At 45.2% G+C, this 24004-nt stretch overlaps 1 protein-coding gene across 8 annotated transcripts in view; it reads right to left on the reverse strand.

Moving 5' to 3' along the window:
* Positions 1 to 433: 433 nt before the first annotated feature.
* The window catches only part of RAVER2 (ribonucleoprotein, PTB binding 2), a 371062-nt gene continuing 347491 nt past the window's right edge, over positions 434 to 24004 (reverse strand). For all 8 annotated transcript variants that reach the window (XM_069232507.1, XM_069232511.1, XM_069232510.1 and 5 more), the window contains one exon: positions 434 to 738. In XM_069232507.1, the coding sequence (XP_069088608.1) occupies positions 598 to 738 (141 nt within the window). In that variant the 3' untranslated portion in view covers positions 434 to 597. The remainder of the gene's footprint in view (positions 739 to 24004) is intronic.

Consider the following 24004-nt stretch of genomic DNA (forward strand, 5'->3'; position numbering starts at 1 on the left):
TCACTGTTGGATAAAAATGAAGACTTATTTTGCTTTCATAGTTGAACAAATAGAAAAACAGGAATGCATTTGAAAACCTGGAATCAAGTTCTAGGGTCAACAGGAATAAAGCAGTCGCATTCAGGTTTTTAGTTTTGTATCACTGTACTGTAATGATGGAAGGACTGTCATGCAAAGTACAAACACACTGATTGAAAAGAACTCTGGTTCGGATAATTAAAGAAAAAATACAATTTTGTTTCATTCATTTACAAAAACAAGGCAATACTTATAGTCCTTGAATTAAAAAGGGCTGAAAATCACAGCACAAAACACAGAGTACACTTCATATTGGCAGACTTTTAAGACAATAGCAATAAAAACTGACAACAAAGTTTGCACCAAAAAAATGTCAACAGTATTTTTGAAACAATAGAAAATATTCAAACAGCTCTCTTTTATTGCTAAATATATTTTATTTGGCAAGGCTGCCTGGTAAAAGATACAGCATTCATATTTCGGCATAGCCCCATTTTTGAAGGAGACCAGTGTGTGGTGAATTAAGGCAGAAGTAGACAGCAGTGGTACCAACACATACAGAGACATGTTGATAAGACATTAAAAAACCCGTTTCCGTTTAAAGTTGTCTGCATAGTTCTCTCCCCCATCCTGAGACTGTTGGTCAGCAAATCCAACTGGAAAACTTTCAGGAGTAGGAAGAAGATATGAGGAGCCTCTCTTTTCATTTCTTACAGTTGTCTAATTTGTAAAGAAAACAGAAGACAATAAAATAAATCAATTACGGAAAACAAAAAGAAAACAAACAACGTTTTAATGTCTTAACTACGAAACGTAGCGTAGCTTTCCGTTTTTACTTAATTCCAACAGGAAAAGTCAGAGATCTATCTTAAAATAAATTATTTCGATCCATTATGATAAACGTATTTTTAAGTGATCAAGTACACAGTATATGTTATGGTTTAGCAAATGCATTATGCACATTGTTAATGGTAAGTAAACACTTGATTTGCACTACTGGGCATAATCCTACATCAGCAGAAAAGCTTTCTTACCAATACTACTAATTTTGAACTTTAATAGTTACTAATGCACATGTTTTGCATATCCTTCAATCTATCAGAATTTGGTTTTGATAAAAAGGTTTTCATGGCTGAGGCAGCAGACCCAGAGATTATCTGTATCAAGACTCCTGAGTGACGCTGCGTAGTGTACCATCTTTAATTTGTTTCTGCCACTCATTGTGATGTGTCCAGTTGTTATTGTCTGAATCTATCCATCTCAGAGCCTGGGTGGGTTATATATCAATCTACATTTACTGTCACAGGTAAAGTAATGTTTTCTACCACAGAAAGAATCCATTGTAGAGTCAAATGTAAAGATTAGCTTTGTGCGCAATGTGGCACAATTATTTTCGGTGAATGTACTGACCGATCTTTCACTTATAGCTCTGAACGTTTTCTGAAGAGGAACAGGTTGCTGCATTCCGTGGCTTCCATCTGAGCAACTGCAGTGTTTTTTTCTAGGACTTGTAATTCATTCCCTGCATATCCAACACTGTTGTACTGACAACTGATCTGGCCAACCCGATTCAACAATGAGGTTTTCTTCCTTTGAAATTCATTCAGGAACAAGCAGCTTCTTGGTCTTTTTTTAAAAATTCCTTTATCTAGTACGCATTGTATGTTTCTGCTCTCTCAAGTTTGGTGCGGTGATCCTGCATTCTACTTCAACCTCTTCTATGCATGGTCCAAATGTTACAAATGTCATACCTAGTGGTCCTGCTGTCCCTTCAGAGCTGTACCAGTTTTGTGCTGGTCTGGACAGATATGAAAGCTAAATCAATTTTCAGTTCAAACAGACTGTAGTGTAGCCTCGAACTCCTCTATTGTCTATGTCCTATGAAACCCTGCATGTGGACTCTTTGCCTGTCAGAGAATGATCTATTTATTGAAAATGTCATTTATGGATGATAGTATGTGAAAGTCTTTCTCTGTGCTGGAATGTTTCTTTCAATACAACAAAGACATAGGTGCCCCCACATTACATTACATATATGAATGGTGAGACTCCAGAAGCAAGTGTATACTATTGAGATGCTTCTCTTGCTGATAGGCCCATTCAAGGATCGCTTTGTTACATGTAGGTTCTGTTATATGCCCTTAACACGAATAACCTGACCAAAATTGGGTTATTCAATGTTGTGATGCAACACAGTGATACAAAAATTGCTTCCCTGATGACCTCACCACAGTGGTAAGTCATCTATTCCCCGGTGCTGTCCTGACTGGCTTGGGTCTACGGATGGTCTATAACTGGAAGCCTCACCTGCTTTCTACTGCCTCTCCTGAGTTCAGCATACCAGGGGGAGACAGGAGACAGTGGGCAGCACACTGCCTGCACCAACACCCATACTTTGCAAAAACTTGTGCCAACAATGGAGAGGAGAAAACCTGCCAGCTGGCCAGGAGCTCTCACAGAGCTGCTGTTAACAGCTCTGGATCTATGCATATGCGAGAGCGGAGAGTGTCGCTTTATATAGGAAGGAGGAGAGAAGAAGCAGAGGGTGGAAAAGGTGGGTGGCAGGCGGTCAGGTTTAAAAAAGGAAAATGTCACTTACCCAGTGTACATCTGTTCGTGGCATGAGACGCTGCAGATTCACATGCTGTGCACATCCCGCCATCTAGTGTTGAGCTCGGAGTGTTACAAGTTGTTTTTCTTCGAAGAAGTCTTTCGAGTCACGAGATCGAGGGACTCCTCCCCTTTCGGCTCCATTGCGCATGGGCGTCGACTCCATCTTAGAGTGTTTTCCCCGCAGAGGGTGAGGTAGGAGTAGTGTATTACAGTAATAGTGCCAATGCAATGGAGTAAATATGTATGTACATAATATAGTTTAAGGTGATATATTTAAAAATTTACAAATGTTTAAGATCAACTTTAAAACGGCTAACGGCTCCTGGGGAGTCAGGTGGGCGCATGTGAATCTGCAGCGTCTCATGCCACGAACAGATGTACACTGGGTAAGTGACATTTTCCGTTTGATGGCATGTGTAGCTGCAGATACACATGCTGTGCATAGACTAGTAAGCAGTTATCTCCCCAAAAGCGGTGGTTTAGCCTGTAGGAGTTGAAGTTGTCTGAAACAAAGATCGTAGTACTGCTTGTCCTACTGTGGCTTGTTGTGCTGTTAACACATCCACGCAATAGTGCTTGGTAAACTTATGAGGCGTAGACCATGGGGCTGCCTTACATATTTCAGTCATTGGAATGTTTCCTAGAAAGGCCATCGTAGCACCTTTCTTTCTAGTTGAGTGTGCCTTTGGTGTAATAGGCAGTTGTATTTTTGCTTTGAGATAACAGGTTTGAATGCATTTAACTATCCATCTAGCAATGCCTTGTTTGGAAATTGGATTTCCTGCATGAGGTTTTTGGAAAGCAACAAATAATTGTTTTGTTTTCCGAATTAGTTTTGTTCTGTCAATGTAGTACATTAACGCTCTTTTGATGTCTAATGTATGTAGTGCTCTTTCAGCTACAGAATCTGGCTGTGGGAAGAACACTGGTAATTCTACTGTTTGATTCAAGTGGAACGGTGATATGACTATCGGTAAAAATTTAGGATTTGTCCGTAGAACTATTTTATGCTTGTGTATTTGAATAAATGGTTCTTGTATGGTAAATGCTTGAATCTCAATTACTCTTCTTAGAGATGTGATGGCAATCAGAAATGCAACTTTCCATGTTAAGTATTGCATTTCACAAGAGTGCATGGGCTCAAAAGGTGGACCCATGAGTCGTGTTAAGACAATGTTGAGGTTCCATGAAGGAACTGGTGGTGTTCTTGGTGGTATAATTATCTTTAGGCCTTCCATAAACGCTTTTATGACTGGTATCCTAAATAGTGAAGTTGAGTGCGTGATTTGCAGGTAAGCTGAAATTGCGGTAAGATGTATCTTAATGGATGAAAAAGCTAGCTTTGACTTTTGCAAATGTAGTAAGTAGCTTACGATGTCTCCGGCAGAAGCGTGTAAGGGTTGAATTTGATTATTATGGCAATAATAAACAAACCTTTTCCACTTATTTGCATAGCAATGTCTAGTGGTAGGTTTCTTAGTTTGTTTTATGACTTCCATACATTCCTGTGTAAGGTCTAAGTGTCCGAACTCTAAGACTTCAGGAGCCAAATTGCTAGATTCAGCGATGCTGGATTTGGATGTCTGATCTGTTGTTTGTGTTGAGTTAACAGATCTGGTCTGTTTGGTAGTTTGACATGAGGCACTACTGAGAGGTCTAGTAGTGTTGTGTACCAAGGTTGTCTTGCCCAAGTTGGTGCTATTAGTATGAGTTTGAGTTTGTTTTGACTCAACTTGTTTACCAGATATGGAAGGAGTGGGAGAGGGGGAAAAGCGTATGCAAATATCCCTGACCAACTCATCCATAACGCATTGCCCTGAGACTGATCTTGTGGGTACCTGGATGCAAAGTTTTGGCATTTTGCGTTTTCCTTTGTTGCAAATAGGTCTATTTGTGGTGTTCCCCTACTTTGGAAGTAAGTGTTTAGTATTTGGGGGTGAATCTCCCATTCGTGGATCTGTTGGTGATCCAGAGAGAGATTGTCTGCTAACTGATTCTGAATCCCTGGAATAAACTGTGCAATTAGGCGAATGTGGTTGCGAATCGCCCAATGCCATATTCTCTGTGCCAGGAGACACAACTGTGTTGAGTGTGTCCCTCCCTGTTTGTTTAGGTAATACATCGTTGTCATGTTGTCTGTTTTGACAAGAATGTGTTTGTGGCTTATTATGGGTGGAAATGCCTTTAACGCTAGAAATACTGCCAATAGTTCTAAGTGATTTATGTGAAACTGTCTTTGCTGAGTGTCCCATTGTCCCTGGATGCTGTGTTGATTGAGGTGTGCTCCCCACCCTATCATGGAGGCATCTGTCGTTATTACGTATTGAGGCACTGGGTCTTGGAAAGGCCGCCCTTGGTTTAAATTTATATTGTTCCACCATTGAAGCGAGGTGTATGTTTGGCTATCAACACTAGATCTAGAAGTTGACCCTGTGCCTGTGACCTTTGTGATGCTAGGCACTGTTGTAAGGGCCGCATGTGCAACCTTGCGTTTGGGACAATGGCTATGCATGAGGACATCATGCCTAGGAGTTTCATCACCAGTTTGACTTGTATTCTTTGTTTTGGATACATGGTCTGTATTACATTGTGAAATGCTTGTACTCTTTGTGGACTTGGAGTGGCAATCCCTTTTGTTGTGTTGATTGTCGCCCCTAAGTATTGCTGTGTCTGACACGGCTGAAGGTGTGACTTTGTGTAGTTGATTGAGAGGTTTTCTATGACGTACTTTGTGTGTTGTGAACACCGTTCTAGCGTGTTGGTTTTGATTAACCAATCGTCTAGGTACGGGAACACATGTATTTGCTGCCTTCTGATATGTGCAGCTACCACTGCCAGGCATTTTGTGAAAACTCTTGGCTGAGTCGTTATTCCGAATGGCAACACCTTGAATTGGTAATGTACCCCTTGGAATACAAACCTTAAGTACTTTCTGTGTGAAGGATGTATCGGTATATGGAAATATGCATCCTTTAGGTCTAGTGTTGCCATGTAGTCTCGTTGTTTGAGCAGTGGGATTACATCCTGTAATGTCACCATGTGAAAGTGATCTGATTTGATGTAGGTATTTAATGTTCTGAGATCTAATATAGATCTTAGAGTCTTGTCTTTTTTTGGGTAAGAGAAAGTACAGAGAGTAAACTCCTGTTCCTTTCTGTTGAATTGGTACTAATTCTATTGCTCCTTTTTGTAGCAGCACTTGGACCTCTAGTCCTAGAAGGTCCATGTGTTGTTTTGACATATTGTGTGTTTTCGGTGGGACGTTTGGAGAGAATTTGAGAAATTCTATGCAATAACCATGCTGGATAATTGCTAGGACCTAAGTGTCTGTTGTTATTTCCTCCCAATGTTTGTAAAATTCAGTTAGTCTCCCCCCCCACAGGTGTTGTGTTGGGGATTTGTGAAGTGGAAGTCACTGCTTGTTTTGAGGAGTTTTGGGACTTTGGAACTTCCCTCTATTCTTTTGGAATTGTCCCCCTCTATATTGTCCCCGAAAACCTCCCCGCTGATATTGGCTCTGATAAGTGGGCCTTGTTTGTGAGGTTGTGGGTTCTGTAGTTTGTCCTCGAAACCCCCCTCTAAACTGTGTTTTGCGAAATGTCCCTCTGCTCTGTGGGGAGTAGAGTGCGCCCATGGCTTTGGCAGTATCAGTGTCTTTTTTAAGTTTTTCGATAGCAGTGTCCACCTCCGGCCCAAACAACTGCTGTCTGTTAAAAGGCATATTCAGCACGGCTTGTTGTATTTGCGGCTTGAATCCTGACGTACGCAACCATGCGTGTCTCCTTATGGTTACTGCTGTATTTACTGTCCTAGCAGCTGTATCTGCTGCATCCATTGCTGACCGTATCTGATTATTTGAGATACTTCGTCCTTCCTCCACCACTTGTTGTGTCCTTTTTTGAAACTCTTTGGGTAAGTGTTCAATGAAATGCTGCATTTCGTCCCAATAAGCCCTGTCATATCTTGCCAGCAGTGCTTGTGAGTTGGCAATGCGCCATTGGTTGTCCGCTTGTGCTGCAACCCTTTTCCCTGCAGCGTCGAACTTGCGACTCTCCTTGTCGGGAGGTGGTGCGTCTCCCGAGGTGTGAGAGTTTGCTCTCTTGCGATCTGCCCCTGCTACCACCGAGTCTGGTGTTAATTGCTGCGTAATATATACAGGGTCTGTTGGCGGTGGCTTGTACTTTTTCTCCACCCTTGGAGTAATGGCCCTGCCCTTCACCGTCTCCTGAAACACCTGTTTTGAGTGTTTTAGCATTCCAGGTAGCATAGGTAAGCTTTGGTATTGGCTATGAGTGGAGGACAGTGTGTTAAACAAAAAGTCATCCTCAATAGGTTCTGCGTGCTAGGTGACATTATGAAATGCTGCTGCTCTCGACACCACCTGTGTGTAGGCTGTACTGTCCTCAGGTGGCGACGGCCTCGCTGGTTAACAGTCTGGGCTGTTATCTGACACCGGCGCATCATAAAGATCCCATGCGTCGGGATCATCCAGACTCATTCCAGTATGAGTTGGGGATTGCATCAGTGGTGGAGTGGCTACCGGTGATGTGTTCGTTGATGGTGGTGGAGACGGTGGCGGAGTTGTTTGTCTTGCCACCTTTGCCTTTGGCTGCTTGTCCTTTTCTTGAAAGGCAAGTCTTCTTTTCATACTAATTGGGGGAAGAGTACTTATCTTCCCCTGTGTCCTTTTGGATGTGGAGCCTTCTTTGAGTGTAGTCTGGCTCCATTGACTCTAGTTCTTGTCCGAACTTATGTCCTTGCATTTGGGAGGACAGTCCCTGTTCCTCTGTGTAGGAACCTGATTTCGGTTCAGAGGCTGGATGTTTCGGAATGGAAACCTTTTTGGTAGCCTTTTTCGGCTCCGACGACACTTTCTTTACTTTCGGCGTCCCGGTCTCTCGGTGCCGACTCGATTCGGTGCCGCCCTCTCGGTGCCGAACTTGCTCGGACCCGCTGTCTCGGGTCGAGTTTGCCGGTATCTCGACCGGAGTCGGATGACTTCGACACATGCGTGCCCTTTTTCGGTGCCGATGATCGGTCACCTATTTTTCGGGTTAAGCCATGGCCTGTTGGCGGTGGCGTCCCCTGGGCTTTTGTGGTCTTCTCGTGAGTTTTGTGTGTCGACATCTTACTCACGGTTTTAGGCGTCTCTTCGGGATCGAGGTCGTCCGAGTCCGACTCCTGGATGGAGAAGGTTTCTTCTTCCTCCTCGAAGTGTCTTTGTCCTGTCGGCGTCGACGCCTTCTTGCTCTTCGGTGTCTTAATGTCTTCCTCGACCGAAACGCTCGACAGGCTTCACAAGTATCTTCTCTGTGTTCTGGAGACAAACACAAGTTACAGACCAGATGCTGATCTGTATAAGGATACTTGTTGTGACATTTGGGGCAGAAGCGGAATGGGGTCCGTTCCATCAGCCTTGAAGAGACACGTGGTCGGGCCGACCAGGCCCCGACGGGGGATAAAAAAAAAAAACAAAGGGCCACCGGAGCTCTTCAAAAGGTGGTGTCGATCTGTTGTAACTAACCCGATACCGAACGCAAACAATACCGTCTAATTTTCAGAGATTCTAACTATCTTTCCGAACCGAAACGCAGAGCGAAAAGGAACACGTCCGAACCCGATGGAAAAAAACCAATCTAAGATGGAGTCGACGCCCATGCGCAATGGAGCCGAAGGGGGAGGAGTCCCTCGATCTCGTGACTCGAAAGACTTCTTCGAAGAAAAACAACTTGTAACACTCCAAGCCCAACACTAGATGGCGGGATGTGCACAGCATGTGTATCTGCAGCTACACATGCCACCGAACATATATATATTTGTCAGGAAGGGAAATGTAGATGAGGGTGATGAGTGACAGGAAGCCAAATATTTGTTTTGGAAAAATCATATTTGGCAGGAGCAGGAATGCCATGTTATGTGTAGCTCACCAATTATGCATCTCCCCGTGAGTAATATTAAAAGTAAGAGCAGCAATTTAGGGGTGAAGGGCAGGGGGAGTCATACACAGCACACAATTATAAAAGGGTAAAATGTGAATAAAGAGGATGTTTTACAGCTTGGGGTCCTGAGTGAAATCTCAAACATCTTAGGCTTCACCTTCATTGTCTACCAGATAACAGAATCCATTGGTGAAAAAACATACTCCATATTCACGGCTGCTCATCTATATTTCTATATTATATTGTTTACTCTAATATTGAACTCTATATGAACTCATCTGCAATTTTGGTGGGCTGGATTTGACAGAGTGCTTTTTTTCCCTTTAGTAACATCAACCCTGAACCTGAAAACACTGCTTCTGTCTTAGTTGATTTGTGCTGTATTCATACTGGGCCCAAAGTGATAAAAATAAGCCATGTACAAGTATCACCCATTTATGCTGATGTCAGTTTGTTTTTTCCTTTTTCTCACCTTCAGAAGCAGAGTGTGAACACTTGTTGGTTACAGGGTGCTGAACACTAGTTTGGGACTGTTTCAGATGGTAAAGGAGGCTAGCACTTAGGAGAATGGGGAGGTGTGAGGGCAGTGAGCTGTTAGCTACCTACCAGGCTTGTAAGTAACTTTTTCTATTTATGGATACTTCTAATTGCAGATATCTTATCTTAGAACGGAAACCAAAGCACAATATCCCCAAGATGGAGGGTCTGTGGAGTGGACTCAGACAAAAGCCTTGCATAACCAATAGTGTCCTTCCCATTAGAGGTCAAAGATTGAAGGCACGGAGCTTTTAGTTTAGTAAAAATTACTTTCACTGATCAGGCTTCGTAGATGTGCTCATCAACTATTCATGACCAGGTGCTGGCAACACAGAGTTAAATTTCAAAATAACGTTTTTTGAAAGAAGATCAAATAACCACTGGCAATGCCAAAAGGGTTCACCTCAGCAAAATCTATTGGTTTGGCAACTTTTTTTAGATATGTTACACAGCAGCAGAAGCTGCTGTGCAGCATGTCTAAAAGTTAAAACAAGGTTCGGCGGGAAGTGGAGCAGGAGAGCCCGCAACTAAGCAGGAAGGCGCAGTAGGGACGAGGGACAAAACTTAAATAACAGCCTGCACAGAAAATGGGTTAAAGACGGGGTAGGCAGTTGTGCCAAAAAGTTGAGTGGGATAAAAGAGAGAGGTGCCGAAAAGTATAATATGAAGGGAGGAGGAGGGTTGTGCCAAAAAGTCAAAAGAAGTACTTGCAGGAGCATGTGGCCTGGGTAAGGACACTAGCCTCTGGAAGGAGTACATGACCCAAGCTCCACGGACGAAGACTCAACTCGAATGCCTAGGAGGAAAACAAATCCAGGAGGAGCTGCTGACCAATAGAGGACTGGAATGGAGAGTGACGTGGGTGCCAACCAATGGGAACTATGGTTAAGTAATGGGTGGTGTAGGAAGTTGGCTCTGTATGTGCTATTTCAAAGTAAGGAATAGCATGCACAGAGTCCAAGGGTTCCCCTTAGAGGTAAAATAGTGGTAAAAAGAGATAATACTAATGCTCTATTTTGTGGTAGTGTGGTCGAGCAGTAGGCTTATCCAAGGAGTAGTGTTAAGCATTTGTTGTACATACACATAGACAATAAATGAGGTACACACACTCAGAGACAAATCCAGCCAATAGGTTTTTATATAGAAAAATATCTTTTCTTAGTTTATTTTAAGAACCACAGGTTCAAATTCTACATGTAATATCTCATTCGAAAGGTATTGCAGGTAAGTACTTTAGGAACTTCAAATCATCAAAATTGCATGTATATTTTTCAAGTTATTCACAAATAGCTGTTTTAAAAGTGGACACAGTGCAATTTTCACAGTTCCTAGGGGAGGTAAGTATTTGTTAGGTTAACCAGGTAAGTAAGGCACTTACAGGGCTTAGTTCTTGGTCCAAGGTAGCCCACCGTTGGGGGTTCAGAGCAACCCCAAAGTCACCACACCAGCAGCTCAGGGCCGGTCAGGTGCAGAGTTCAAAGTGGTGCCCAAAACACATAGGCTAGAATGGAGAGGAGGGGGTGCCCCGGTTCCGGTCTGCTTGCAGGTAAGTACCCGCGTCTTCGGAGGGCAGACCAGGGGGGTTTTGTAGGGCACCGGGGGGGACACAAGCCCACACAGAAATTTCACCCTCAGCAGCGCGGGGGCGGCCGGGTGCAGTGTAGAAACAAGCGTCGGGTTTGTAATGGAAGTCAATGGGAGATCTAGGGATCTCTTCAGCGCTGCAGGCAGGCAAGGGGGGGGTTCCTCGGGGAAACCTCCACTTGGGCAAGGGAGAGGGACTCCTGGGGGTCACTTCTCCAGTGAAAGTCCGGTCCTTCAGGTCCTGGGGGCTGCGGGTGCAGGGTCTCTCCCAGGTGTCGGGACTTGGGATTCCAAGAGTCGCGGTCAGGGGAAGCCTCGGGATTCCCTCTGCAGGCGGCGCTGTGGGGGCTCAGGGGGGACAGGTTTTGGTACTCACAGTATCAGAGTAGTCCTGGGGTCCCTCCTGAGGTGTTGGATCGCCACCAGCCGAGTCGGGGTCGCCGGGTGCAGTGTTGCAAGTCTCACGCTTCTTGCGGGGAGCTTGCAGGGTTCTTTAAAAGCTGCTGGAAACAAAGTTGCAGCTTTTCTTGGAGCAGGTCCGCTGTCCTCGGGAGTTTCTTGTCTTTTCGAAGCAGGGGCAGTCCTCAGAGGATGTCGAGGTCGCTGGTCCCTTTGGAAGGCGTCGCTGGAGCAGGATCTTTGGAAGGCAGGAGACAGGCCGGTGAGTTTCTGGAGCCAAGGCAGTTGTCGTCTTCTGGTCTTCCTCTGCAGGGGTTTTCAGCTAGGCAGTCCTTCTTCTTGTAGTTGCAGGAATCTACTTTTTTAGGGTTCAGGGTAGCCCTTAAATACTAAATTTAAGGGCGTGTTTAGGTCTGGGGGGTTAGTAGCCAATGGCTACTAGCCCTGAGGGTGGGTACACCCTCTTTGTGCCCCCTCCCAAGGGGAGGGGGTCACAATCCTAACCCTATTGGGGGAATCCTCCATCTGCAAGATGGAGGATTTCTAAAAGTCAGAGTCACCTCAGTTCAGGACACCTTAGGGGCTGTCCTGACTGGCCAGTGACTCCTCCTTGTTGCTTTCTTTGTTCCCTCCAGCCTTGCCGCCAAAAGTGGGGGCCGTGGCCGGAGGGGGCGGGCAACTCCACTAAGCTGGAGTGCCCTGCTGGGCTGTGACAAAGGGGTGAGCCTTTGAGGCTCACCGCCAGGTGTTACAGCTCCTGCCTGGGGGAGGTGTTAGCATCTCCACCCAGTGCAGGCTTTGTTACTGGCCTCAGAGTGACAAAGGCACTCTCCCCATGGGGCCAGCAACATGTCTCTAGTGTGGCAGGCTGCTGGAACCAGTCAGCCTACACAGATAGTCGGATAGGTTTCAGGGGGCACCTCTAAGGTGCCCTCTGGGGTGTATTTTACAATAAAATGTACACTGGCATCAGTGTGCATTTATTGTGCTGAGAAGTTTGATACCAAACTTCCCAGTTTTCAGTGTAGCCATTATGGTGCTGTGGAGTTCGTGTTTGACAGACTCCCAGACCATATACTCTTATGGCTACCCTGCACTTACAATGTCTAAGGTTTTGTTTAGACACTGTAGGGGTACCATGCTCATGCACTGGTACCCTCACCTATGGTATAGTGCACCCTGCCTTAGGGCTGTAAGGCCTGCTAGAGGGGTGTCTTACCTATACTGCATAGGCAGTGAGAGGCTGGCATGGCACCCTGAGGGGAGTGCCATGTCGACTTACTCGTTTTGTCCTCACTAGCACACACAAGCTGGCAAGCAGTGTGTCTGTGCTGAGTGAGAGGTCTCCAGGGTGGCATAAGACATGCTGCAGCCCTTAGAGACCTTCCTTGGCATCAGGGCCCTTGGTACTAGAAGTACCAGTTACAAGGGACTTATCTGGATGCCAGGGTCTGCCAATTGTGGATACAAAAGTACAGGTTAGGGAAAGAACACTGGTGCTGGGGCCTGGTTAGCAGGCCTCAGCACACTTTCAATTGTAAACATAGCATCAGCAAAGGCAAAAAGTCAGGGGGCAACCATGCCAAGGAGGCATTTCCTTACAGGTGGGCTCTAAGAAAGACCCTTTTAAGATTTTTGTTTATTCACAAAAGATTTCACGCATAGTGCAAGTGCTGTGAAGGCGAAATGTAAAAAGTTAATTGATCATGTCACAATGAGGAAAGGGGAGTGAGTCCCAAAACTGGACAGAGATAAAGGAAAAATCAGTCCTGAGAAATATGTTAAAATAAGTCCATCTTTACCAGCTAGGGGCACTAAACCTGCTATGAGAGAACAAGTTGGCAGTATTTTACCTCAAACTGTCTGCCCTCACCACTCCTACCCAAATCCTGATTGGAACATTTAAGGGGATTCACTGTACACTAACAAGTGATATGGGATCAAACCGAATATGAATAGTCTGGAAGGGGAACATGAAGCGGGTGACAACAAATTCAGATCACAGAATGCAAGGATAAGGAGAGGATACTGGTAGAAGTTAAGGTGAACCAGACTCAAGTTAAGACAGTCGCATATCTTTGGTAAGGCTCTTTCTGGCAGATACCCTATCTAACCCAGATTTCTCACCTTAGAATACTAGACGGGATCAGGAAAACGTTTCTCTACCAATGCTTCAAAGCACCGCCAAGTAGCGCCATGTGGCTAAGAGTTGACAATGTACCACCCCATAGTGAGGGAGCAGTGATGCACATAAGCACCACTCAGAAGGGCTGATGTCACTTTCTCGCTTGCCTCTTTCTGCACCCTCGGATGTGGAGCGTGAACAGTAGTAGTAGTACCAGTATGCAGAGCTTGAGACCTTTTTAGATATTATAAAAGAGCACACTCCACAGAAAGGTAGGGCGGGAGGTCAGTGAGAAATCTGATTACAGTACCCACCAGAAAGGAAATTACTGAAGGTATGCAACTTGAACCTCACCTAAGACTACATACCAAAACAAGCCTGAGTGTCTGTGTCTGCCCAAACAGGCCTGCAGCACTGAATGGAATGCCCTTCTTGTGGAACCTGGCTGTCAAGGCCAGGTACCAGCGCCCAGACAGCCCTAGAGGTGACAGTGCTGTGGTTTACAAATGTGGATTGAGTTTTTGAAGGCAATAGTGCTTTGTGAATATGTGCACTTAGGTCCACGCCGCAGTCTGGCAAATGTCAAGGACAGGCTCTCCACCTGCCAACGCAGCGGTAGCAATCTTAGCCCTGGTGATAAGAGCTCTCAGAATGTCCAGGGGGCTGCTTCTTAGCCAGTTCCACAGAGAATCTCCTTCAACAAGGTACTCTTCTGTACAGTTCAACCTTTCCTCAACCCAAAGATTCACACAAAAAGCTATTCATCCATACAGTGGTCTTTGATACGATCAATATAAAAGCTCAAACCCCTTTTGCTTATCGTGTCCAACCGATGAAGCCTCTCCTCCTCCTTCCAAGGGTGAGCACGGGCAAAGAATGAATGCAGGGTAATGGTTTGCCCAACTTAGAAATGAGTCTCAGCTTTAGGTAAGAAGGCCACCAGTGTCCTCCACTCCTGTTTGTCTGGAAAACGATGGTGTACGGCAAATGTACTTGAGTGCCTAAAGCTCAATCACAAGATAAGCTGAAGTAATCATAGTGATGATGGAAGTCTTCCAAGTCCAAAAAAGCAGCGAGCAGCTGTGTATCCGCTTAAAAGAGTGTGGACATGAGAAATGTGAAGACCAAATTAAGGTGCCACCTTGGCACAAACGGTTTAGATGGAAAGGTGTGTTAAGCTCTCTATAAATCACATCACGTGAATTAAACAAGGGAGACTCATCAGGCAAATATAGAAAGGCTGTAAGTAAACTTCTGCAATGCTTTGATGGGCCAAATACAAAACAAACAGAAGAACAGTGCTTAGGAACAGTGCTGAAACTGAACACTGTATGCTGAACATTGGACTGAATCATACTGCTCACAGGGAAGCACCTCACAATGAGGTGGAGTATAAAATTTGTGAGGGAGACTTATTTTATTTGTACTTGTGGTTCTTTATTGAAGTATACAGTGTCCACCTTTCAGTAATGGAACACTACACAGGATGCAATGACAGAGTTGTACATTCTGCGTAAATACACATCAGTAGTGGGCTAATCTTTTGTACAAAGCAGCACTTAGTTCCCACCATCTGCACCGATAACCAAATGTACTGCATTGGGTCCCTCTAATGAGTCTGGATGCTGTATATGTTGGTCACTAAAAATCCCCTGTTAATAACCTAGAGTAATGTTCAAAAGGGGTTTGAACCATATAACACTGTGTAGGAAGTTGGCTCTGTATGTGCTATTTCAAAGTAAGGAATAGCATGCACAGAGTCCAAGGGTTCCCCTTAGAGGTAAGATAGTGGCAAAAAGAGATAATACTAATGCTCTATTTTGTGGTAGTGTGGTCGAGCAGTAGGCTTATCCAAGGAGTAGTGTTAAGCATTTGTTGTACATACACATAGACAATAAATGAGGTACACACACTCAGAGACAAATCCAGCCAATAGGTTTTTATATAGAAAAATATCTTTTCTTAGTTTATTTTAAGAACCACAGGTTCAAATTCTACATGTAATATCTCATTCGAAAGGTATTGCAGGTAAGTACTTTAGGAACTTCAAATCATCAAAATTGCATGTATACTTTTCAAGTTATTCACAAATAGCTGTTTTAAAAGTGGACACTTAGTGCAATTTTCACAGTTCCTAGGGGGGGTAAGTATTTGTTAGGTTAACCAGGTAAGTAAGACACTTACAGGGCTTAGTTCTTGGTCCAAGGTAGCCCACCGTTGGGGGTTCAGAGCAACCCCAAAGTCACCACACCAGCAGCTCAGGGCCGGTCAGGTGCAGAGTTCAAAGTGGTGCCCAAAACACATAGGCTAGAATGGAGAGAAGGGGGTGCCCCGGTTCCGGTCTGCTTGCAGGTAAGTACCCGCGTCTTCGGAGGGCAGACCAGGGGGGTTTTGTAGGGCACCGGGGGGGACACAAGTCCACACAGAAATTTCACCCTCAGCAGCGCGGGGGCGGCCGGGTGCAGTGTAGAAACAAGCGTCGGGTTTGCAATGTTAGTCTATGAGAGATCTCGGGATCTCTTCAGCGCTGCAGGCAGGCAAGGGGGGGGTTCCTCGGGGAAACCTCCACTTGGGCAAGGGAGAGGGACTCCTGGGGGTCACTTCTCCAGTGAAAGTCCGGTCCTTCAGGTCCTGGGGGCTGCGGGTGCAGGGTCTCTCCCAGGCGTCGGGACTTTAGGTTCAAAGAGTCGCGGTCAGGGGAAGCCTCGGGATTCCCTCTGCAGGCGGCGCTGTGGGGGCTCAGGGGGGACAGGTTTTGGTACTCACAGTATCAGAGTAGTCCTGGGGTCCCTCCTGAGGTGTTGGATCGCCACCAGCCGAGTCGGGGTCGCCGGGTGCAGTGTTGCAAGTCTCACGCTTCTTGCGGGGAGCTTGCAGGGTTCTTTAAAGCTGCTGGAAACAAAGTTGCAGCTTTTCTTGGAGCAGGTCCGCTGTCCTCGGGAGTTTCTTGTCTTTTCGAAGCAGGGGCAGTCCTCAGAGGATGTCGAGGTCGCTGGTCCCTTTGGAAGGCGTCGCTGGAGCAGGATCTTTGGAAGGCAGAAGACAGGCCGGTGAGTTTCTGGAGCCAAGGCAGTTGTCGTCTTCTGGTCTTCCTCTGCAGGGGTTTCAGCTAGGCAGTCCTTCTTCTTGTAGTTGCAGGAATCTAATTTTCTAGGGTTCAGGGTAGCCCTTAAATACTAAATTTAAGGGCGTGTTTAGGTCTGGGGGGTTAGTAGCCAATGGCTACTAGCCCTGAGGGTGGGTACACCCTCTTTGTGCCTCCTCCCAAGGGGAGGGGGTCACAATCCTAACCCTATTGGGGGAATCCTCCATCTGCAAGATGGAGGATCTCTAAAAGTCAGAGTCACCTCAGCTCAGGACACCTTAGGGGCTGTCCTGACTGGCCAGTGACTCCTCCTTGTTTTTCTCATTATTTTCTCCGGCCTTGCCGCCAAAAGTGGGGCCTGGCCGGAGGGGGCGGGCAACTCCACTAGCTGGAGTGTCCTGCTGGGTTGGCACAAAGGAGGTGAGCCTTTGAGGCTCACCGCCAGGTGTGACAATTCCTGCCTGGGGGAGGTGTTAGCATCTCCACCCAGTGCAGGCTTTGTTACTGGCCTCAGAGTGACAAAGGCACTCTCCCCATGGGGCCAGCAACATGTCTCGGTTTGTGGCAGGCTGCTAAAACTAGTCAGCCTACACAGATAGTCGGTTAAGTTTCAGGGGGCACCTCTAAGGTGCCCTCTGGGGTGTATTTTACAATAAAATGTACACTGGCATCAGTGTGCATTTATTGTGCTGAGAAGTTTGATACCAAACTTCCCAGTTTTCAGTGTAGCCATTATGGGGCTGTGGAGTTCGTGTTTGACAAACTCCCAGACCATATACTCTTATGGCTACCCTGCACTTACAATGTCTAAGGTTTTGTTTAGACACTGTAGGGGTACCATGCTCATGCACTGGTACCCTCACCTATGGTATAGTGCACCCTGCCTTAGGGCTGTAAGGCCTGCTAGAGGGGTGTCTTACCTATACTGCATAGGCAGTGAGAGGCTGGCATGGCACCCTGAGGGGAGTGCCATGTCGACTTACTCGTTTTGTCCTCACTAGCACACACAAGCTGGCAAGCAGGGTGTCTGTGCTGAGTGAGAGGTCTCCAGGGTGGCATAAGACATGCTGCAGCCCTTAGAGACCTTCCTTGGCATCAGGGCCCTTGGTACTAGAAGTACCAGTTACAAGGGACTTATCTGGATGCCAGGGTCTGCCAATTGTGGATACAAAAGTACAGGTTAGGGAAAGAACACTGGTGCTGGGGCCTGGTTAGCAGGCCTCAGCACACTTTCAATTGTAAACATAGCATCAGCAAAGGCAAAAAGTCAGGGGGCAACCATGCCAAGGAGGCATTTCCTTACACACTGTGTCCGTGAAGCTAATCTAACATCTCCTGCAGGGGAGGTTCCATGCCAACTAACTATCCAAAGTCTGTCAAGGTGTGGAGTGCTAGCGAGGTAGACTTAAAAAGATGTCCTGACTTTTGGGATTTGTCTGCTACAGGAAGCAAGAGGACATGGTAAGGGTTTTATGTCCCTTTCAGAAGAACTTTTAAGAGTTCATAGTTTTTGTGTCTCAACTTGTCTTCTTCCTTGCAGTTTCCGAAGCTGTTCTCTATTTTCATGAGTTTTCCTACACTATTTTGTGTGATTAGCTGGTTCTGCATAATTTTCATTCATAACATCTTGCAATTTTGCTACTTGGGGGTAAAATCAGTTAAAGACAAAATATCTGAAAATGGCTTAGTGCAGAGTCATTTAAGGTTGTTCATTTTAATGAAACCACTAAGGACAGGGCCCACATTTTTACCTTTTGGAGGAAACACAACATACAACTCTGGATTTAATTACTAGAACGAAGGATGGTACCCAGCAAATGAAGTATAAAAAAGGTCTGGCTTCAAAAGTTTCTTTCCGAGTCAAGTGAGGAAAATCAGTGTCATTAAATATCAAGAAAAATACTCGGATCCAAGGATTGTGGTTTTCATTGTCTTCAGCTATCAGTACCAAAAGCTATAATAAGAAAAAGGAATTCTTCAAATTGAAGAAGGGTTGCAGCAGGTGAAGAAAAAAGTTCAGCGCAAAGTTGTCCTATAGGCCTGAAACGCAAGTGAAAAAGGTCTTCTGAAAGAAAGACTATAAACTTGGAATCAAAATACTGTAGAAAACACAATGGCTGCTTCGAGATTCAGCCTGTCCACTGACCAGTCATCTTGGATTTCTTACATGATCCGCACTGTAATAAGGTTACTTTGAGCAATTACGCCACTGGCAGAATGGAAACAAAAAACACTTGGAGAGGCCTTTTTGTCCTTTTATTGATTTGGGTGACATCCTTCAGGACCTAACAGAAGACTTTGCAAGTGTTGACTGCTCAGAAAATGGCTGTTACTATCACTCCGGAAATGGTGAGCAATGAGGAGCTCACACTTATTTCACGATTATTTAATGTCTTGGAGATAAAGAGACACTACTATTCTTAAAGCCAGAAAAACAAATTCCAGAAGGGAATGGGACATGTGTTGATGGGCGGTCAGGTCACAAATCAACACCAGCTTTCTTTGCTGAAGCTATTGAATTCTGAAAGTTTATGAGGACTTAAGGAAATTCCTTAAAAGTAAGGGATATTAGTTACCTTTACTCACAAGATATCTAATGAAGTTCTAGAGTTTGAGGGATTTGATACCTGTTCTCCAAGTTGAGCAACTCTCCATTGAATGCCCTCCAAAAGTGTCTGGACCCAATGGTGGAAAAAAGCAATCTGGGGTGGAGTCTATTCTGGTGCATTGTGGAGTTGGGGAATGATCACAACACATCTTGAAACCAAAATAATTTGCATCATCCGTCCCAAAGTAATATGTGAAAGTGCTAGCACATGATGGAAACTAAAAGGTGTTATTCGAACTGAAGAACTGCTTCAAAACTTAAAACAAAGAAATGAAAATGTCACTTACCCAGTGTACATCTGTTCGTGGCATCAGTCGCAGTAGATTCGCATGTTTTGCAATAGCTCGCCATCTGGTGTTGGGCCGGAGTGTTACAAGTTGTTTTTCTTCGAAGAAGTCTTTCGAGTCACGGGACCGAGTGACTCCTCCTTTTGTCTCCATTGCGCATGGGCGTCGACTCCATCTTCGATTGTTTTTCCCCGCAGAGGGTGAGGTAGGAGTTGAATTGTAGTAATAGTGCCCATGCAATGGAGTGACTAAGTATGCACCTATTTAAGGTTGAGATGATACATATAAAAATAGTTGAAGGTAACTTCCAAACTGCTACAGGCTCCCGGGGAGGCGGGTGGGCACATGCGAATCTACTGCGACTGATGCCACGAACAGATGTACACTGGGTAATGAAAATGTCACTTACCCAGTGTACATCTGTTCGTGGCATCAGTCGCTGAGATTCACATGGTATGCATGAGCGCTCGCCATCTGGTGTTGGGTCGGAGTGTTACAAGTTGTTTTTCTTCGAAGAAGTGTTTTCGAGTCACGGGACCGAGTGACTCCACCTTCTGTGCTCATTGCGCATGGGCGTCGACTCCATCTTCGATTGTTTTCCCCGCAGAGGGTGAGGTAGGAGTTGTACTATAGTAATAGTGCCCGCGCAATGAAAAATGTAAGTATGTACCTATTAAAGGATTAAGTAATATATATACAAATGTACAAAAATTGAAGGTAACTTCTGAACTGCTACAGGCTTCCGGGGAGGTGGGTGGGTCCATGTGAATCTCAGCGACTGATGCCACGAACAGATGTACACTGGGTAAGTGACATTTTCAGTTCGATGGCATCTGTCGCTGTAGATACACATGGTATGCATAGACTAGTAAGCAGTTAGTTCCCCATAAGCGGTGGTTTAGCCTGTAGGAGTAGAAGTTGTCTGAAATAGAGTTCTTAATACAGCTTGACCTACTGTAGCTTGTTGTGCGGATAGCACATCTATACAGTAGTGTTTGGTGAATGTGTGAGGCGTAGACCAAGTGGCTGCCTTACATATTTCTTGCATTGGGATGTTTCCTAAAAAGGCCATTGAAGCACCTTTTTTCCTTGTTGAATGTGCCCTGGGAGTAATGGGCAGTTGTCTTTTTGCTTTAAGGTAGCAGATTTGGATGCATTTAACTATCCATCTGGCTATACCTTGTTTTGATATTGGGTTACCTGCATGAGGTTTTTGGAATGCAATAAATAGCTGTTTAGTTTTTCTGATGTTCTTCGTTCTGTCAATGTAGTACATTAATGCTCTTTTGACATCTAATGTATGTAGTGCTCTTTCAGCCACAGAATCTGGCTGTGGGAAGAATACTGGTAATTCTACCGTTTGATTTAGATGGAATGGAGAAATAACTTTTGGTAAAAATTTTGGATTAGGTCGTAGGACGACCTTATTTTTATGTATTTGTATAAAAGGCTCTTGTGTTGTGAACGCTTGAATTTCACTTACTCTTCTTAGAGATGTAATGGCGATGAGAAAGGCAACTTTCCAGGTGAGGAATTGTATTCCGCAAGAGTGCATGGGTTCGAAGGGTGGGCCCATGAGTCTTGTTAGAACCACGTTTAGGTTCCATGAAGGAACAGGTGGTGTTCTTGGTGGTATAATTCTTTTAAGCCCTTCTATGAATGCTTTGATAACTGGTATCCTATACAAGGAAGTTGAATATGTAGTTTGCAGGTATGCAGATATTGCTGCAAGGTGTATTTTAATAGAAGAGAAGGCTAGCTTTGCTTTTTGTAAATGGAGCAAGTAATCTACTATATGTTTTGGAGTTGCCTCTAGTGGTTGTATCTGATTGTGATGGCAGTAACAAACAAATCTTTTCCACTTACTTGCGTAGCAGTGTCTAGTGGATGGCCTTCTGGCCTGCTTTATGACTTCCATACACTCTTGGCTAAGTTGTAAGTGTCCGAATTCTAGGATTTCAGGAGCCAGATTGCTAGATTCAGCGATGCTGGGTCCGGGTGTCTGATCTGTTGGTTGTGTTGCGTTAACAGATCTGGTTTGTTGGGCAGTTTGATGTGTGGTACTACAGACAGATCTAGCAGTGTTGTGTACCAGGGTTGTCTTGCCCACGTTGGTGCTATTAAAATGAGTTTGAGTTTGTTTTGACTCAATTTGTTTACTAGGTAAGGAAGGAGAGGGAGAGGAGGAAAAGCGTAAGCAAATATTCCTGACCAGTTCATCCATAGGGCATTGCCTTGGGATTGCTTGTGTGGGTATCTGGACGCGAAGTTTTGGCATTTTGCGTTCTCTTTTGTTGCAAATAAGTCTATTTGTGGTGTTCCCCAGAGTGTGAAGTAGGTGTTCAGAATTTGTGGGTGGATTTCCCATTCGTGGACTTGCTGGTGATCTCGAGAGAGATTGTCTGCCAGCTGATTCTGGATCCCCGGAATAAACTGTGCTATTAGACCAATTTGATGGTGAATTGCCCACTTCCATATTTTTTGAGCTAACAAGCTTAACTGCGTTGAATGTGTTCCTCCTTGTTTGTTTAGATAATACATCGTTGTCATGTTGTCTGTTTTGACAAGGATGTATTTGTGGGTTATGATTGGTTGGAAAGCTGTTCCACCATAGAAGCGATAGGTAAGTTTGGCGGTCTAGCAACACCAGATCTAGAAGGTGACCCTGTGCTTGAGACCACTGTGAGGCTAGGCACTGTTGTAAGGGCCTCATGTGCAGTCTTGCGTTTGGGACAATGGCTATGCATGAGGACATCATGCCTAGGAGCTGTAGTATTGTTCTTGCTTGTATTGTTTGGTTTGGAGACATGTGTTGAATGACCCTGTTGAAATTGTGGATCCTTTGTGGAGTTGGCGTTGCTACTCCTTTTGTCGTGTCTATTATGGCTCCTAGATATTGCTGTACTTTGCTTGGCAGAATGTTTGATTTTGCAAAGTTGACGGTGAACCCTAAATTGTAGAGGGTTTGTATGACTTGATTTGTGTGGTTTGAGCATTGTGTGAGCGAACTGGTTTTGATTAGCCAGTCGTCTAGATACGGGAACACATGTATTTGCTGCCTTCTGATGTGTGCAGCGACTACTGCTAGGCACTTTGTGAATACTCTTGGAGCGGTTGTTAAACCAAAAGGCAATACTTTGAATTGGTAATGTATTCCTTTGAATACAAACCTTAGATATTTCCTGTGTGATTGATGGATTGGTATATGGAAATATGCGTCCTTGAGGTCTAGGGTTGTCATGTAGTCGTGTTTTCTGAGCAATGGTAACACTTCTTGTAGTGTGACCATGTGAAAGTGGTCTGATTTGATGAATGTGTTTACTACCCTGAGGTCTAGAATTGGTCTCAGTGTTTCGTCCTTTTTTGGTATCAAGAAGTACAGTGAATAAACTCCTGTGTTTATTTGTGTGCTTGGTACTAATTCTATTGCATTTTTTTGCAGTAGTGCTTGAACTTCTATCTCTAGAAGTTGTGAATGGTATTTTGATAAATTTTGTGATTTTGGTGGTATGTCTGGAGGGAATTGCATGAATTCTATGCAATAACCATGTTGGATAATTGCTAGGACCCATGTATCTGTAGTTATTTTGTCCCATGCTTCGTAATATTGATGCATCCTCCCCCCCACTGGTGTTGTGTGGGAGGGGTGAGTGACGTGTGAGTCACTGCTTGTTGGTAGTGGTTTTGGGGCTTTGAAATCTTCCTCTATTCCTAGGAAATTGCCCCCCTCTATACTGGCCCCGAAAACCTCCCCTGTACTGTCCCTGGTAGGTGGGCGGTGCGGACTGTGAGGTGCTAGCTTGTGTGGCCTTACCCCGAAACCCTCCTCTAAAAGGTGTTTTGCGGAAGGTGTTATAAGATCCTCTGCTCTGCGGGGAGTAGAGTGCGCCCATGGCCTTGGCAGTGTCAGTGTCCTTCTTGAGCTTTTCTATAGCTGTGTCGACCTCCGGACCGAACAGAAGTTTCTCGTTTACTGGCATGTTAAGCACTGCCTGCTGAATTTCTGGCTTGAATCCAGACGTTCTGAGCCATGCGTGCCTACGGATGGTAACCGACGTATTAATGGTTCTTGCGGCCGTGTCTGCTGCATCCATGGAGGAGCGTATTTGATTGTTGGAAATGTTTTGACCCTCCTCAACAACCTGTTTTGCTCTTTTTTGCAGATCTTTTGGGAGATGTTCAATGAGATGCTGCATCTCATCCCAGTGGGCTCTGTCGTATCGCGCTAGCAGCGCTTGTGAATTTGCGATGCGCCACTGGTTTGCTGCTTGGACAGCAACCCTCTTCCCGGCTGCATCGAACTTCCTACTTTCTTTATCTGGGGGAGGTGCATCCCCAGAAGTGTGTGAGTTTGCCCGTTTTCTGGCAGCCCCTACCACCACAGAGTCTGGTGGCAGCTGAGAGGTGATGAAGACAGGGTCCGTAGGAGGCGCCTTATACTTTTTGTCCACCCTAGGCGTCACTGCCCTACTTTTAACTGGCTCCTTGAAAATGTCCTTTGCATGGCGTAGCATGCCTGGGAGCATCGGCAGGCTTTGGTAGGAGCTGTGGGTTGAGGAGAGGGTGTTAAATAAAAAATCATCCTCCACTTGTTCCGAGTGTAGTTCCACATTATGGAATAGAGCTGCTCTAGCCACCACTTGTGAGTAGGCTGTGCTGTCTTCCGGTGGTGATGGCCTAGTTGGGTATGTGTCTGGGCTGTTATCAGACACTGGTGCGTCGTACAAGTCCCACGCATCCTGATCTTGGTCGTCGTGGCTCATGGCGGTGTGAGCTGGCGAATGTGACGGGGTGTAAGTTGGCGAAGCC

This window comes from Pleurodeles waltl, chromosome 4_2, assembly GCF_031143425.1.
Source record: "Pleurodeles waltl isolate 20211129_DDA chromosome 4_2, aPleWal1.hap1.20221129, whole genome shotgun sequence".
Classification (NCBI taxonomy): domain Eukaryota; kingdom Metazoa; phylum Chordata; class Amphibia; order Caudata; family Salamandridae; genus Pleurodeles; species Pleurodeles waltl.